The sequence below is a fragment of the Dermacentor silvarum genome, chromosome 6 (genome assembly GCF_013339745.2).
Source record: "Dermacentor silvarum isolate Dsil-2018 chromosome 6, BIME_Dsil_1.4, whole genome shotgun sequence".
NCBI classification, from domain to species: domain Eukaryota; kingdom Metazoa; phylum Arthropoda; class Arachnida; order Ixodida; family Ixodidae; genus Dermacentor; species Dermacentor silvarum.
The window spans coordinates 33,711,627-33,729,840 of record NC_051159.1 but is presented as its reverse complement, the minus strand read 5'-3'; the positions used below and the strand labels follow the sequence as shown (position 1 = coordinate 33,729,840).

The following is an 18,214-nucleotide window of genomic DNA, read 5'->3' as shown; positions in this document are numbered from 1 at the left end:
GAAATTGAGTAGTACTATGTGAGGGTATGGTGTTTCACCAATACATTGGTGGCACATGTTGCTGGTCTGGTAAGATTCACTGAAGTGATAAAGCAGCAGATGCCACATGCGTGGGTATCTGATTCAAGTAGTGGCATGTGCCGTAATACCTTCATGTAATGCAGGCGAAGAGGCAGCTGAACGTGCTTTATTAAAAGTGTCCGCCCTCACGGCCAACAGTGCCTACCAGAGGGTGGGGTTGGGCATAGTTATCACTAGATAGGCCAATCAATGCTGGTGCAACACTTCATTTGTATGGTAGATTTCCATTAATTCGACTCCGGTTAATTGGATTTTTCAGTTAATTTGAATTTGGACCAGTGAGCACGCACGTGCCTGACCCTTATGGTGACACAGATTGATTACAGTGGAACCTTGTTGATACGATTCTGCGTAATACGTTTATTGGGATGATAAGTTTTCTTTTTCTCTTCCCGATAATACGATTTGGTTGGATAATACATTGGATCATACGATTTTCAGATGATATGCTTTATTTTCCAGTTCCCGTGGAGATTGTATCAACGAGATTCCAGTGTAGATTATATCCCTGTTGCCCACAAATTGTCTAGCAATGTAAATATTTCAAATGCTTTTTGTTGTATCCGATTAAAAATGTGCTTGAGCTTGGGCGTCTTGCAGTCTTTTGGGAGCAATGTCTCAGCCAACAGGGCACCTAGAATCATAATTTTTTATAGCATTTACATAAATGCATAATGCAAAAAATGGTAGAAGCAGATATTCAAATTTTGGTTGTAATTGATTTTTTTTTTCTTAGCTGCACAATAAATTATGAATTAGCCACATTTTGAACACAGCCCTTTGGAGCGCTGTATAATTGTTAATACAAGTCATACCAAAAAAGGATTCTTACCATTGTGAACCTGATTATTCCTAGTATCTAGCTATTTGCCTAAAGTGATATTTTGGTGCTTAGTCCTTGCTGCATTTTACCTGAAAACAATAGTAATTGAATTTTGATTAACTTTTAAACTATATTTGGCCTATTATAAAAATGATTGCTTATTTGAAATAAGCATGAGAAGCTGAACAAGACTGCATTTTAATTAAATTTGGTAAAGGAGGCTTTAAAAAAGGCTTTTAAGAAGGCTTCAATACACGCTTCCCCCCTTAATGTGCTGAGCACAGGTCGTCTCTCGTCAAAAACGCCTATTTTCGGCCCGCCATAGTAAGATTTTCAAGCCATAACCATAGCTCACAATGTTTTATTATGGTGTTTACCTGATTCTAACCCATGCCTTTTCTTCTTTTTTTAAAAAAGAAGAAAATTGGGCTGAAAATTGCGTGCACAGAATCAGATTACCTGCACACAAAATCAAAACCGCCTTTGCGACATTTGCATGCTTTGCCGCATAACACCGATGTATTGCGGCGAAGCTGACTTTAGGTAACCGGCCGCCATTGTGCAATAATTTTTCTTTGTAAAAAATTGTGTGGGCGTTAGATTTCTATCTTGTTTAGGAGCTTTAATGTCATTTCTACGTTAGTTTACCACTTCGGACACGTACAAAGTCGGCGTCTGTTTGATTCGGTGGCATGCTAGAATCGGGCACATACTGCCAAGCGAATTGGCGTATGTTTCGGCGTTTTTTTTCTGGATCTTGTTTAAATCGACCTGCCAGATAATTCAACCAACTTTGTCGGTCCCGTCAAGGTGGAATTAATGGAAGTTGACTGTGCTGGTGGTGTACAGCGGTCTATCGGGCTTTGTCTCTCCGTCCTCGGTGCTTGCTGAAGTGTCGTGCGTGTGTTGTGTGCAGAGCGAAATTTGAACCCCAAGACAGCGTGCCTGAAGAGGCGTGAGGAGGAAAAGAGCGACGAGGGGGCCAAGCTGGGCGCCCACGGCCTGGCCCACCCGGGTCCCGCGCTCGATGCACTGGCACACCAGAGGCTGGCCTCGCTGCCTGTAAGTACCCTAGTAAGTACTCTCACCCTCTCTCTCTCTCTTTCTCCTCTCCTCATGCATGTCTCTGGCACTGCACAGCTAAAACTTAAGCAGCCATTTTTGGTGGTGCCGAAAGATATGAGCTACCGTGAGCCAGTTTGTCATCATCATACCCAAATTAGTGTCGCTGGTGCTCTCATCATTCTGATAGCAACGTTAACCCTAAAGGCCAGCGTCTGCCAAATGCGAGACCACAGTGCACCGCGCTTTGAAGTGCTTATTGTGTATTTTTATTTGGGAAGCGAACCAGCCTGCGGCGTGCCACCATCAGTCCACTTCTAGTGCGAATCGCACATGAACATGCCCGTTACAATACGTGCTCTCAACCATCGTACGTTGGCAACGAGTCGACTAGAAAAACGCTGTTAGATTTGAAAGTGGCTTAAAGATTGTAGAACATCTGAGTGCATTCCCATGCGTGTGTAAACCTGCAAACACGAATGAAACCCGTTCAGCATTGACTGTGGGCCCGCAAATCGCTCAGCAATGAGCCGTGACGGCCTTTCCGCAAAGTGTGGATTTGGCGTGTGGGGGTTTTGCTAAAAATGTAAAAATTCGTCCCATAATGTGGTTGGGGTCGGATTCGTTTTGACTGCTTGTGGGAACCCTAACATGCTGTTTGTTGGTGGATACCCCTGGTCTACAGGAAGACAAACCCAGCATCTCCATTTAGGCATCGCATACCTGGAGCCACTCAGTAGAAAGATTGAATGTCATTCAGGCCTCCTTGTAGAACGTGTATTGAACCAAGAGGCCTTTCACATTCTTGAAGTAGCATGGCTATGCGTTCTTGTGGTAAAAAGTGTCCACAGTTTGCACAAGCCAACCATATTTGCAAAGAGAAAAACTGAGACGAGCAATCGGCTCATTTTTCCTTCATGGCATGCACTACCTTTGAGATTCAATGTCTTGTGGGACAGCATCTGGCAAAACAGTGCTGTTGGCACTGAAGTTCCTCGTTGGGACAAGTGCACGTGCAGGAGTGCAGCATTTGTTATATCGAATGTGGTAGTGAATAGGAGATCGGTAGATGTGTAGTACAGCACTGTACTTTTGCATTGGATTTCCAAGAGGATCTTACGACTGTTCAATGTAGATATATTTATAGGTTTGATATACTGGAACTGACTGTATTCTAAATGATGCACGATGCTATGTTGTCTGCTTCTCGGGCTATCTTGTAAACGTGCACATCAGTGCCCTCTTCAACTGCCACATACTTTGATTCTTTCCTTCCCTCTTTCCATTCTCAAGGGTCGTAACTTGGGGGTAAGGGTTGTGCATGTGAAAGTGCTGTTAACTGTTCATAGAGTGGCTCTCAGGGCAGTGCGATGATGCCATGGTGGTGACTTGCATTCTTTTTTTCTCTTGTGTTATCAGTGGACCGAGTATTCGCAACCCATGGATGGGGAAACAAGTAACTCAGAAATGTGAAGTTCTCAGCGTTACGAAGGCAAGTACTATTTTGTGCCCATCTTGACTTTCTTCTCGCAACAAGAAAATGAGAATTTGTGATTAATAGATATCCATGAAAAAAGCTTTTAGAATTGTCTCAAGTTATCTAGGCCAATTAGTAACAGGGAAATTGAATCATGAGAAGGAAATCTAGAGAAGAATGAGAATGAGTTGGAGCGCATATGGCAGGCATTACCAACTGATGACTGGTAGCTTACTGCTATCCTTGTAAAAAAATGTCTGCTGTCATCGCATTCTACTCGTGCTAACATGTGGGACAAAAACTTGGAGAGTAACAAAGAAGCTTGAGAAGACTATAAGGACCATGCAATTAGCGATAGAACAAAAAATGTCAGGCGTAATCTTAAAAGACAGGAATACAGTGGTATGGATTAAAGAGCAAACGGGTGTAGCTGATATTCTAGTTGACATTAAGAAGAAAAGATGGAGCTGGGCAGGCCATGTAATCTGTAGGGTGGATAACCGGTGTTCTAATAGTTGCAGAATGGGTGCCAAGGGAAGAAAAGCGCAGTCAAGGATGGCAGAAAATTAGGTGGTGTGATGAAATTAGCAAGGTGGCACAAGACGGGTAATTTGGGGAGAGGCCTTTGTCCTGAAGTAGACATATGATATGCTAATGACTGTGCTTATTGTCTGCCGTTCCGCTTAGTATCACACTCTAATGCATTGCATCTGGGACTGCTTGACTGCGAGATGAGCGAAAATTTGGAAAAACTTACCTTCTATTGCGGTTGCGTAGCTTGGAATTATGATGCGCCCAGCATCGGTTGAATACAAACTCGGTCATGGTGCTTACTGTCAAAGAATAATGGTCGTGGAAGTGTACCCTAAGAAAAGTTTGCACTCTTTGGTGCTTAGCTTGTCCTTGAACAATAACCGTCATCTATATTGTGTGCCATTTCTTTGTGTAATGGTTACAAACAGCATGTGTGTTATGAGCGTGACATAGCATTCTTGACAGGAAAGTAGCGAGTGCAGAGTTTTCAAGAAAGGAAACGCGAGCAAGACTGATTTGGAATAAGATACAGTTAAGCCTGCTTATAACGAACCTCCATATAACGAATTCCTGGATATAACAAAGTTTTTCTATTCCCCGCCGTTACTCCATAGAAGCACATGTATTTGAGACCTCTACGTAACGAAGTGGCAGCAGGAGACCCCCTCGATATAACGAATTTTCCCCTCCGACAACCTACAGATGTCACCCCAAATTTTGTCATTTTTGCGCGAGCAGCAACCGGAAGCACCTTCTCCGCCACGACGGAATGCGAAGCGAGCGCACGTGTGCGTGCGTGTGCGAGGCGGGCCTGCATCCCTCGACCCGGCGATCTTGCCGTCGCGGGCGTGACCTTTCCCCCTCCCTTCATTCAAACCTGACCCTGCCGCTTGCTGCAGCTGTCCTTGCCTGCCAAGCCGGCACTCTCTGCTTTTCCAGTTGATGTTGCCGACGCGCTGGTACACACTGTGACATATCACACTCGATGAGCGCGGACACACGCTGTCAAACGCTGGCAGCGTGTGGAAGCGCCGCTGGAGAAGCGAGCGAAGTGACCTTCGTGCTGTTGTGTATCGCTTCAACGCAAACTGAGCGCCGAGAACACACTGCACGCACAAAGCTACGAGCCGCCGACGCACCTACACTGCTAGACTCTGCCCCAACGCTGATCGCTTTTAAGATACGGACTGCGTGCCGCCACGCAGTACGCAGTTGATGCCAGAGTACAGTACAACGCCGCCCCGCTATCCCTTCCCCCTCGCCGGCGCCTCGAGCGCAACGGAAGAAGGCTTCCTCCCTGCTTTTCTTGCGCGCGCGAGATTTAGACGCAGTCGTCGGCTCCCCTCGCACGATTTCACTCGCACATACAGCATACGGCGCGCGGCGACTGCGTTATCACCCTTGGACTTTATACAGAAGATCTATGGACCAAAACCAATTTTAGGGCCACAACGCGTCATAGACACCATCTTTATATAGCAAATACGGATCTCAAGGGCCATACTTTTGCTGGCGCAAACCGAAAATACGTCATAGTTGTCGCCCCCAGCACTTTGGGCGGCCAATGCCATCGTGAAGCCACCAAGCCAAGCAACATGAAAAGTCAAAATGGCCGCTCGGGCCGGCGCGGGGTGGCAGTTCGCAACGTATGATGCGGGAACGGTCCCACAGCTGCGACGCAACTGCGGGGTTACCAATGCTATGGGTTCTATGGGAGCTGTGCCAGGACCGGCTGAAAATGACGTAACAGCAGGGAAAGCGCAGCCCCCGGGAACGTAACACCGGGGTTCTACTGTAACACTATACGACGCTACGACGTCATCGTGACGCTCGCTCTTCGTTTCCGATGCCTCGTGCTTGTGCGAAACGACATGAGTCCACGCATCTGGTACCTGGTGGGACATTCCAAGGATGAGTGTTTCGACGAAAACGTAAAATGGGTGCGCGTTACAATTGAGAGCGAGTTAGAATCGAGTAAATACGGTAAGCGTTTCTTTTTCGAATTTTCGTGCCGAACCTGCATATAACGAAATCCTCTTTATAACGAAGTTTTTCAGGAATTTGTCAATTTCGTTATATCCAGGTTTAACTGTATGCCCAAAAGGGTGTAAACATCTTTTAGAGCATATGCATTCTTTGCAGCATTGTTCTTAGAAACCCTCTTTGTGAGAGAATCGGGTCGTGATGCAGCTTGTTACTCTTTCTGGTTCTCCAGGGTTCCGCCAGGCCTGTTCGACAACACAAGTTCTTGGATTTTGAAGGAGAGACTTCTTCCAGCTTCCAGTAGAATGAACGAGCAAAAGAAAAAGGGGGACGCGTTTTACTCTGCAGCAGCCGAAGAGGAAAGCAGCCACCGTTCTTCCTTCCCGACCAGCACCACCTTTTCTCGACACCTGTTGTCCTCCTCATTCTTGATTGATTTTTTTTTTTTTCTTTTCCATTTACTCTTACACGATGAGATCCTCGTTCCCTCATTGTTCATCACGCCCGTGCCCAAAAAACGCACAGAGAAGCAGGTTTGGCTATTGCACCAGGACTCTTATGACCTGCTTCGTGCTTTTTTTTTTTTTTTTTTGACAAGTGGGGGCGGGACTTGCTGTCGCGACTTGTATACATACCATAATGCATCTCTCATCGCAGATCAGTGCATTTCAATGTTTCACGGAGGAGGAAAGCAGCGGCGGCGAGATTGAAAAAGGAAAAAAAAAAAAACGGAGGGCAGCGCTTTTTGTTTTCTTGCGCGCGTGTGCTGTTGTAGAATCGCTGACAATGCTGTATTTAAAACAAAAACGAGCGGAGCAGGCGACGCTCCCATCTACGTGGCTCAACAAAAACGCACCTTGCAATTGTTTCCTCCCAGTGGGAAGCTCGTCGAAGCACCCTTCTTCTTATCTTACTACAAGAGAGTTTTTAGCTGGTTTGCATCTATGTTACTTTTTACAGAATAACCGGTTACTGGAGACGTGGGCGTAAGGCACAAGATGGTGCCTTGGTGGCACCATCTTGTGGCGATGGATTTTAACCAGAAGGGACACAGAGCTGTTATTTCACACCGCATTCTGCTCAACTTCTGTTGTAACGCATCGGTAATGGCATAGATAACAATCCGTCTGTTCCCCTCGACAACAACGCTCGTGTAACGCGAGAAACATTTCACGTTTGTTGCATGCTTGCCAACTTGTACGATTTTATTGTGCAATGCCCAGTTCTTTTAACTTTTTTACTGTTGTCATTATTACCACAGGTAATCTAATTATTACCACAGGTTTCATTTGCACCTAGGGCAAAACGTATTTCAAACAAATATGAAAAAATACAGCCGGTGACGCCGTTTTTCATATCCACCCACGGAGCTGCTGCACCAACTTTAGAACCAATGTACAGCGGCAACAGAAATTACATGCACATTTAATGAATGGAGTTTTTATGAACATTAAATGGTTTAAACAGCTGTTTGTAGCCCTTAAGTTTCGTGTTATTCTGAGATGGAAAATTTTCCACTTGTGGCACTGATCATTCTAGAGCAAAGCACCTATTGTCAGCGACCTTGGAGATGAAAGCCTGCGATTCTGTAATAGCCAGGCAACATCCCGAGGAACCAAGCAATTTATAGTGTATTAGTACTTTTGGCTACGATTGTACTATTTTTATCAACTTCCAAGGTTGGCAGGTCTGACATTGCACTTGACCACCGTGGCGGCTTAGCGGCTAATGGCATTGTGCTGCTTAGCATGAGGTCCCGTACTCGATTCCCAGCCACGCCGGCAGCATTTGGATGGGGGTGAAAACACTCATTTACTTTGATTTAGGTGCACGTTAAAGAACCATAGGTGGTCAAAATTAATCTGGAGCTCCCCACTACAGTGAGCCTAATAATCAGATCGTGGTTTTGACACAACCCTAGATATTATTATTATTATTATTTATATTTTTTTGCATTGTAGTTAACAAAGCATCACAATGTCTCGCTACCACTGTTGCTACTGCCATCCGCGGCTCCAGTAACTGGGCATTTCGTAAAAGGGTAAACATTTACGGACAAGCTACAACTGTCTTTCATTGTTGTTTTCTTTTCTTTGTTTCTTTATTTTTTCGTCTCGCCTGCCTTGAATGATGCGTGTTCGCTGAGCTGCAAGGCAGGTTTTTCATGCAGGAATTTCAACACGATTGTTCGGTTTCTGTCTCATTTTTATTTCTCCTGTTTTAATTTATTTTTGCGGAGATTGATCACTCAATTTATTTCTCCTTTCTTTTGCTCACTGTCGTACTTTCTTTTTATTTTATTGCTCTCTTTTTGTTTTCCCCTGAGGAGAAAAAAAAAATGTGTGGCATGACTGTCCTTTTTCGAGTGCTTGTTTTTGTGAGTTTGCGTGCCTCTTCATGGACGTGTGCATGTGTGTGCGAGCAAGGTTATATACATAAAGAAATATAAATATATATATATATATATTATACACGCGGACACACTCGAAAAAAAAATGTATAGAATCATCTGTTTTTTCTTCATTGTCATTTCTATATTACTGTATAAACTTTTGACGGGAGGCTTTTTTGGGTGTTGGCTTAGTGTTTGTCGACGAAGAAGTTTGAAAACAGGCGATAGAAAGATGATGATTTCTGTTTTGGCGCTTTGCTGAAGGCAGTGTTCGGTGTCTTTTTGTTTTTGTTCTGCTTTTACGACTCTTAGGCCCCATTCCCCCCCTCCCCCTCCTCACCTCTCTTCTCCACTCTATTGCATTTATTGCAGCTGCAATTTGGGACTGGATGCTGCACTACTGGCCTGTCTTGTCTTTTTTCTACGTGGCTTAATTCTTCATCTATTACGTGGGCAGCCATAATTGTCGCAAAACTGGCTACTGTCTCGGTTTTAGGTGTTCTTGGCTCAGCTTTTGAACAACTTGTACTGAAATCGACAAGAAGGTTGAGACTGTAGCAGGCAGTTACAACTAGTCATCTGATGGTGTGGGATCCTACCTACCCTGTTTCGATTAACGCTGCACGAGCATTGAAAGCCTTGACAATAACGCTCTGGATGTGAAATGCCCAGGCATCGAGGTATCTTGCAGAGGATTGTTGCATCTTTGCTGAAGCTTTGTATGTGCTATCGTGGACAATTTAAATACAAACAAGTTAGGGCTAACCAGAACACATTCTTTCAGGTCTGCTTTCGATAATATGTAATATATCAGCGTGGCTTCCAACTTGTGTGCTTAGTGTTCGGCCGCCTATAGTGTCTTTGTCACCTCATGAGTAGCTGTGCGAGATCATGCTCTCGATTGATTGCTTGCAAGAGGTGCTCTGCTTTGTAATCTCTTGTCGTTCATATCTCAATTGTTCACGACTGTGCCGTACGGGACCTCGCGTTTTTATGTTAACCACATTGAAGGACGATATTGCAGCAAGGTTGCATTTTGTTGTCCGCCCTGTTCAGTAAACTTAGCACCCCTGCCTGGCTAGTTTCTCCACAACAAAAGAAAAACCATGGTCGTATGTGCAGCCTTAATGCATTGGGGAAACGAGCTGTGTGGATACGTGGTCCCGTTTCACTGCCTTAAACTTGAGGTTTGAATGAAATGGTCAAACAATGATGCTGCATGTCTTCAAATGACGCGGACCAAAAGCTGCAATCATGTTATCAAATTTGAGTGAGAGCAAAACAGCGCTAAATCATCTCTTAAAGTTAATAAAAACGCGGGTCACTACATGTGGCAGTGATGTGCTTTGCCATTCACGTTTTCTGTTCAGTGCTGTTAACAAATGGAATATTGTTTTAAACGAAATTACGTAGAAACTGCATTGGTGGCTTGCAAGGTGCCAAAGGTGCTGTTCACTTGCATGCCTTCAGTAAGCTTTACACCGGCGGTCTTAATGAAGAGCTGAACGTAATTTTTTCAAGATCGATAGTCGATGGTTAGAAATGAAACGCTTCTGCGCATGCGACTAAGTACACTTAGTGTGGAAGTAGCATGAAGTTGAATTATCACCGAAAGTGATGATAGGTTAGGAACGTAGCACATAGTTTCACACCTGCAAGTTAGGTTGGTAGAAGCAGCGACAGTGAAATATGGCTGGTTGGCAGACCATCGCGGTGCAACGTTATACAATGCCTCTTTGGCCGTGGCAGTCTGTTGCTTGTTTCAGTGGCCAGTGGGACAATTATGGCTTCTCATGCACGACAGGCGTATGTCAATGCCTGCACGTAGGTGCGGACATTTCTTGCATACTGTACTGATGTACTTTTTGACAGTCGAAGACTGTGGCTCGGTTGTCTTCAGCTGTAAATTGTGCAGAAAAAAAATAACTTTGACGAGTGTCTTTTATTTTTGTTTCGCGATGGTGATTATTATTCAACCGTACTCTTGTGTTCTTACCCTTTGACGGTAGCCCATGAACTTGTACAGCAGGTGATTTGCGAAGGATGCATTTATGTAATGCGCATTTCTTTAGCATTTATATATATATATATATATCTTGCGATGAATGTTGAAATTTCCATTGAAGGCTCTTTTTTTTTTCCCCCCTTTAGCACGGCGGGTGTTACGTAAATTGCAGTGGAAAGGCTTTTTTGCACTGTGGAGTTGCCAAAAGGAAGTTGACCATAACACAGGGTTTAGAAGGTTGAAACAGGTGCAGTTTGTCAAATACCATTCAGTCTGGAAACAAACTGCTCAAAAGTGTTGCTTATCAACTTGACATCAATGCAGCAGTGGGGTGTCATTCCTGCGAGACACTCTGTTTCATATTTTGCCTGCAATCTGTAAGATCTATGTAAGTATCACGTAAACCAAATTAGCCACAGACTGAAGCTTACGGGAGTCTAAAATATTTCATCAAAAATAACAGCTATGACCATCACACGAGAGACTGCTAAAAAGTAATGCATTGCAAAGTGACGAGACACCCACGTGTCTTTTATCTGTTACTGCTTGACTTGTTCTGTTAACGTTAAGTTCAGTCACAAAATGTTTAAAAATTATTGCTTGAAATGTGTCTTGACTATTTTTTGGGCCCTAAATTTTGTAGTATGCATGCAAAGTATGAAACAGAGTATGTCACACATCAAATTGCAAGTGACAACTTTCAGAAGCCACGCTGCATCACCTGTCTGGCAGTTGCGTTGTTGCAAGCATGGCTTTTTAAAATGTCCTAATTTGCATGTACTGGCTGAGCCATTTCTGGTTTCCGTATCTGTACACGCTCTTCAGCACGCAAGTTATTTCTGAGGCGTGGCTCATGACAGTATTTGCAGTCACTGTAGCAGTTACCTGGTACTTCCACTGAGGATTAAATTGTTGCGAAGACAGTATAGAATTTGCTTGTTACTTTGCAGTGGAAGACCTTCTTGAGAAACTGTTTCGCCTGTTGATATTCTCGCAATGGGGAACATATTTGGACATTCAAAAATACATGTGCGCCTTCCACGAGGAACTCTTATGATCCACTGCTGTGGTGACTCGGTTGCTATGGCGTTGTGCTGCTGGACACAAGGTTGTGCTTTCAATCCTCGGCCACAACTTCAAGGGGGCTGGAATTCGGAAACACTCGAGTACTTAAATTTAGGTGCACGCTAACGAACACACGGTCAAAATTAGTCCAGGGCCCCCACTACGACGTATGTAGCCTTGCATGGTTAAACCCCACAATTGGACTTGCTATTCTAGAAGAAACACAATGGATATTGCCTTGTTTTAGGTTGAACTGTGGCAGAAACTGGCTGGTTGCACTGAAGTAAGCCACAGGGAGCAGTTGCAGCCCTCGCTCTCATGTCCCACCCTCACCCCCGCCCGTAAATTTTGGCATATGGAGACATTCGTTTTGGACTGGAGAAGCAACGCAAGAGAGCTTCATGCATTAGCCCCATTCAGTTAATCTCGGTACGTCCAGGCACTGTTTTGGGAACACAGGCCAGTTCTGAATATGGCAGTGCCGAGCTTTTCCCGAAACAGTTGCATATGTGAGAGGCCCAAAAGGATGTGCTAGCACTGTCCGAGCTCCGACTATGAAAGGTGAAGCCAGCTTACAGGCGAGTTCGAGGCAACTGTTATTCATAGTGCAAGCTGACATTGTAACCGCCTTTTACAACACGCAAATGCCGATAGCAGATGCCGCGTGCATTGTTAAGGTATGCCATGCCCGCTGCTGTTCTTGACAGTGCCGAATTTCAAAGGAGCAGGGTTTGGGAACATTCTCAAGCAAATTTCAACAACCACCATTGCACAGGATGGGACAATATTATATTGCCCTTACACACGGTCCGCGCCTGGATAACATTTTTTTGCAGTGTGCACCGCCGCTTTCGGTAATTTTACAATGCCAAAGAAAAACCGATGCATTTTTGATTGCTCGTTCAGTTCATGTATTTGTGTCGCTTATATGGCTTTCGGGAAAGCAGCTGAAATATGTTGCTAGGTTTGGTTCCGAGTACTTAACTGTGCTTCCTTCTTGTTGTTTTCGGGGGTGCAGTGCTTTCTCGTTGTCCAGTTAAGAGAGTGCAGCTGTGCAAGGCATCTATAAGGCAACGTTTGGCGGCAATACATGAACCATTTTTGGTCCGCCTTTATTACTTTATTTCCAGAGTCAACATTTTGCCGACGCCTTTAGATCCTACCAAATCGACAAATTATTGTTATCACGATTTGGTGTGGAATTTGTTGTCACTTTTTGGCGACACCAAAAGAAAACTTCGACGTCCTCGTTAAAACTGCAAGAGCGGGCAAGAACCAAAGCAGGACTGCTACACTCTCTTAATGACGGAGTTGAATTCAGTCGCGTCACTGCTGATGTACTTCCTGTTATTTAAGGCAGCCCCACCCTTATCCCGCCTCGCCCTTAAATCACCATTTTCGTTGTTGTTTTTTCAATTTTTTGCTTTCTTGGCAACTTGATATGTGCGCACATTTGTGTCAACACATCGTGATGCACGTTTATTATTTTGTAATTATTAGGGCACGTGCAGCATCTCAGCCGCAACACGTTTAAGAAAGGAAAAAAGATGATTTTTGTTACTGGATGCATTTGTTTTAAGTAGAGCTCCGTGTTCTGTTCTGTATTTTGCGATTGTGTAATTTAACAAAGCTACATCGAATCATGCGCGTACATCAACAAGTAACTTGTCCTCCACATATACATTTTTTTTCCCCCCGTCACATTCATTTCGATGTCTCAAACTCTGAAAAGTTGTCGCTCTTTTTTTTTTTGCCTTTGTTATCATTTTATTGTACACAGTATTCTTGCTTTTGCCTGCTTTTATTATTATATTTTTGTAAGCAATCCTGTCCAAACGTCAGTTTTGAGTTGTGTGTGGCCACCGATGTATACCAAGTTGTCCATATGCATACCTGAGCTTCTGTTGTGTTCTATCCTCCGTGCGCTTTTTATGTTGGCTGTACCCACTGTTTGTTTTACTACACCTGAGTTTTTCAGGCTGACCATTTGCACATACACTTGAGTTGTCCTCTGCTGACACTTGGTCCAGTCATCCAGAGTAAAGAAAAAAGTGCCATTTTTCGTAAAAATGTGTGGTGGTTGTATTTCTTCTGCCTGCTTGACACACGCACACATGCTTTTAAATGAGCAACACTAAGCAAGCATTTTATTAAAGCAAAATATGAAATTGCTTGAGTTTGATATAAGTTGACCATGTTGAACTGTAGTGCAAAAAAAAAAAACTGAGCACAGAGAAGAGTCTCACGCATAGTGCGCTACACTCTCAACTGAATTTTTATTATAAAATGAGGAGCTCAATTGCAAATAATGTGTGCACTTTCTAATAACGCTCTGGTTTTTTGTAAAAATGACGATTTTTATTTGTCTTTACTCTTTTGAAGGTCTTTTGTTTTTTTTTTCTGAACGAAATGTTCTGTGCCTGCGCTTCTGGTATTTATTTATTTAAAGTCTTGGTTTTCTAATAAAAATTCAATTGTGAGTGTAGTGATCACGTGTATGCCTATTCAGTTGTGCTGTTTTTTTTTTTTTTTCCGTTCCAGTTCAAAATGGTCAATTTAAGTTTGCCATGAGCACACACCTTTTTGGTACACATGCCCAGTTTATTAACCGCAATTTACCTTTACACTGACAAGCAACACAATTTTTAAATTGCAGTGATTTTTGTTTTTATCGACTATGTGATAATTTCACCTACTTCAGGAACTTCGAGTAACTCGCAAGAACCGCTCTAGTCTCTGATAGCGTTGACTAGTGCCTGCCACAAAGAAAGCGATGTAGATAAAAAAAATTTCTTGTATGCAATTTTTTATTTTTTTTTTCATCTGGCACCACCCCCATCATTTGACACCTTTAAAGCTTACTCATGAACTTGACTTATTTTAATGCTATCCCGTTAAAGGCCCTGTGTCACAGAAAATCCGGCATCGGTGTCGGCGTCTGCCACCCAAAAAATCTTCCCGAACCACCCCAACCACGCAGGCCCTCCGCGTGGCGCAGAGGCGTGGGTAAACTAAGTTAATTTCTCAAAGTACAATGCGTTGGGAAAAATTTTAATGTATGACTTAACCACAACCTGCAGACCTGATAGCGTTGAATTGTAATTTGAATATACGAGAAAACATAATTTTCTTACGCGGAAACTCAAACACAAGCCCCTTTTCCAGCATTTCTACAATTCATACGGCAGCATGCTGTGGTTTGTTCCTTGCAAAAACACCATCCAGATGGCGCTCGCCTCCACGGCAGCTGCACGTGGAGGTTAAAGTTGGAGGAAAAAGAAAGCTGCAGTTGCCGGAAAGGCTGATGAGCAACCAGGGATCTTTGAATGCCATCGTGTTCCACTCTTAAAGTCGCCACGGATGCATGGACAAGCGGAACCACAGCAATTAGCAGCGATTATGCATGCTTCCAGAGTATTGTTACCCTCTGCATTAAAAAAGTATAAACTGCTTTGACATTTAGGCCAATTGATAAAGCATTTAGGCTTTGATAAAGCATAACAAACCAAGCCACAGGAGCGTATGAATACACAAGCACAAAGATCAGACAAATCCGTGTACTTCCCATCATCATTCCCATGGTGGCTGTATGATCGCAGCGCCCTAGTTCCCTCTAGTAATTGTAGGAAACTCTAGGGCTTGGTGAAATACACAAGCCATATTTCTGAACAAGAAAGAACAAGCACAGAAAGATGGATGCAGGCTTGAAGTGAACAACAGTGGTAGTACAAGGAACATTTCAACAAGGAGAATGCGCCTTCATCAGAGAAGGAACTCTGACAAAGACCCTTGCTGCCCCGATAAAGACAAGTCCTTGCCGAAATGTGAGCTCTAGTGACATGCTTTGTACTACCATGGTTCACAATTCTGGACACCCCAAGGGCAAAAGGCTGACTTTGAACAGTAAAACTACAATGAATTCTAGTAGCGTTACTAGTCCAAAAGCACTACCACTAATGAGAAAGGCAAACTTTCCTCTTAACAGCTCAATCATGACTTCTGTTTTCCAGCAATAGCAGTGCTAAATTGCCCAAGTGTGGCATTCGTATTGCGTCGTTCAGAAGTGTGCAAAAGTTGCATGCACTGCTATTTCCTTTACAATATAATGCATGTACACTTACTGGTCATAAACTGCAGCGACACACTGCAGTTAATATAGCACTGTTCATTTGCAAAGGAATCTACATGTTAAACTGAATATACTGCAGTGCACGAGGGGGGTGGGGGCAATGTTGCACAAGGCACGCACACAGGCAACATATGCCCACCGTAAGCCAAGCAACAGATTGGAACAACCGTATTACTATACTGATTTCCTACTATATTTACATAAAGGACCTCTGGCACCGAGATCATTCAGCCATCACCAGATTGATGGGCAGTACATGGATTTGTCTAACCTTTGTGTTTGTAGCTTCAACATTCGTCTGGCATTATTACGATTTTAACTTTCTGAATTTCTAAGCAATCACAGTTTTCCAAACACTGCTAGGCAATAAGTCTTTGTTGTAGAAAATGACCAATTTGCCAAGACTCAAGGCTGCTTGAAGCCTGAAGGCATGCAAATCCATGTACGATTCCAGACTACACTTGGGGGCGGATCCAGGATAACCTCCCGGAAGGGGAAGGAGGGGGCGCGCTGCATGCTGTTACGAATGTCGTTAGCACTGATGTGCCCAGTGGCCCTTCGGGACAAAGGATGCTTTACTGGAAAATCTGCAACTATGGAATATGCCATTCTCATTTTTCTGTCTTTGCAACGCCAAAGAGCTGGCGACTAAACCAGCGTCACATGAGGACCACGCAGGAAATTATGTATAGCATCTTCGTCTGGTCGACCTGGAGCTCATGAACGAGACGAGCTCTGGAACCTCAAACTGTGAAGGGGTCATCGGCCCTGTGCTACCTGCGAATTGCTGCAAAGAACCTAGGCTGACAGACCTCGTGGGAACAGCTTTGACCCAAGTTTCACATGAAATTGCATCTGCATTGCACCGAGGGTGGGTCGAAGTTTGGACACCAGAGGCAGAGTCGGGCAGTGTGGTGCGTCACCGTGGGTGGGATTTCGCCAACTGGGAGACTGTTCCAATTGGCCGAGAGGAGGGACATCGAGTTCCCTCGAGACAAAGGGGAAAACAGAGGTGCTTAAAACAGCAGATCTTGAGTGTTGTGAGAGTGTGCTCGTACGTGGAAACCATCAACATGTAAATAAATCCTTCTTCTCATCTCTTGGACGTCACACCGGACCTCTCGATCGCCCGGCACCTGGCACATCACCAGCCATGCAACATTAATGGCCGCTTGGATCCCAAGCTGCAACAATGCTCAATACTAGGGCTCAATGTCAATTAAAATGTTTAACCAAATTAATTGATACCTTTAATTGGACATGTGCATTTACGTACATAAGGGAAAACAATCAAAGCCAGTGATATTGTAGCAATGCAAAAAGAAATAAAGAAAATCATGCCATATAATAGGCAGTTGCTTTTACTATTACTTGTGCAACACTGCGCAAATAGACATTTCAAGCATCGCAAACTCGGTCAAACACAATCAAAGGTCCAGCTGCGGAGGCAATTAAGCATGTTAACATTCTTTGGCAGTTGAAAGTTTCATTGCTTATCAAGTCATGTGAGCTGCAGAAAGACATGCTAGCATGGCGTTGATGTTGCCAGGACAGGCAGCATCGTCCTTGCAACTGGCGTTATATCCTGCGCGCCATTACTGCTAGCCATCGTCAATTACTTTCGTAACCCAGCGATATAACAACACGAGCACTTGGCTTGGTATAGTTTTATCGTCATTTTCCGTGGTAAACGAGTACATCCAATTTTTTATCAGGTACGTGGGACCAGTTTGAGCACAATTCATTAGCTGGTTTCAAACGCCAGGCTCTTGAATTGAGACAAGTAGCACCAGCTCATAATTATTGTAGTGTTGCCATGCAAGCTTAACAGATTAAAGCCTTGATTAATCTGAAGGTTAACTGATATTGCCCAGCCTTACTAAATACCTGTGTTGTCAAATTTTTGGGAAGTGTGCCGCTAAATGTTACTGAAAGGTCACTAAAACTGTGGAACGAGTTTCAAATAATGTAGCCATTTTGGAACACCGTGATATAAGCAAACGTGGCGTAAATAATTTACGGAAATGTTTCACATTTGTCAATGTCCAAGCAGGGGAAGAATAAACAGTATTTACCAGCAGTGTAAAGAGCTCTTACTTTACTAATACGCTGCTTCAATTCTGCATTAATCTTCGGACTGCAAGGTTACAAATACAGCACGATTCAAAAGAACACGAGTAAACCGATTTTTCTAGCATGAAAAGGCACTCAGTCCACATTATCCAGCAAATTTACAAGTTCTTGGAGCTTGTAGAAGAGCTTACTTTTACGACATGTGCTTAGTCGCAGTGTTAACAAAGCGATGACAATTACACATTTATACACGTCTAATCCTACCCTTTTTCCCCCTTGACCTATCGGAAAGCTTTGTACAGTATTGATTGATCTAAAACCCATGCAAAACAGAAGCCATGCATTCAGGTTTGCATGAACAAGCTCAACAATATCTCAGTCTTAGTTCATTTGATCTGCCTTATTATTCACCTTCTGCATTGTAAGTATCACCAGAAAATTTACTGGAAGAGGTCCTAGTAAATTAATTTACAGTAACGCTTGATAACACCCACCAATCAATTGCACTTAGTGAAACTGCACAACCAGCATCATTGAGACTGATTCAAATTGCATTTGTAAAGAAATTTTATGAGAATGTGAAGCCTGTG

General features: G+C 43.6%; 1 protein-coding gene across 6 annotated transcripts in view; it reads left to right on the top strand.

The window, feature by feature from the left end:
* Positions 1-13,601, top strand: part of LOC119455397 (transcription factor 12) — a 157,707-nt gene extending 144,106 nt beyond the window's left edge. For 5 of the 6 annotated variants that reach the window (XM_049668745.1, XM_049668746.1, XM_049668747.1 and 2 more), the window contains 3 exons: positions 1,821-1,978; positions 3,386-3,458; positions 6,193-13,601. In XM_049668745.1, coding sequence (XP_049524702.1) covers positions 1,821-1,978; positions 3,386-3,439 — 212 coding nt within the window. In that variant the 3' untranslated portion in view covers positions 3,440-3,458; positions 6,193-13,601. The remainder of the gene's footprint in view (positions 1-1,820; positions 1,979-3,385; positions 3,459-6,192) is intronic. The other variant, XM_049668748.1, reaches the window with a different exon arrangement.
* Positions 13,602-18,214: the final 4,613 nt, after the last annotated feature.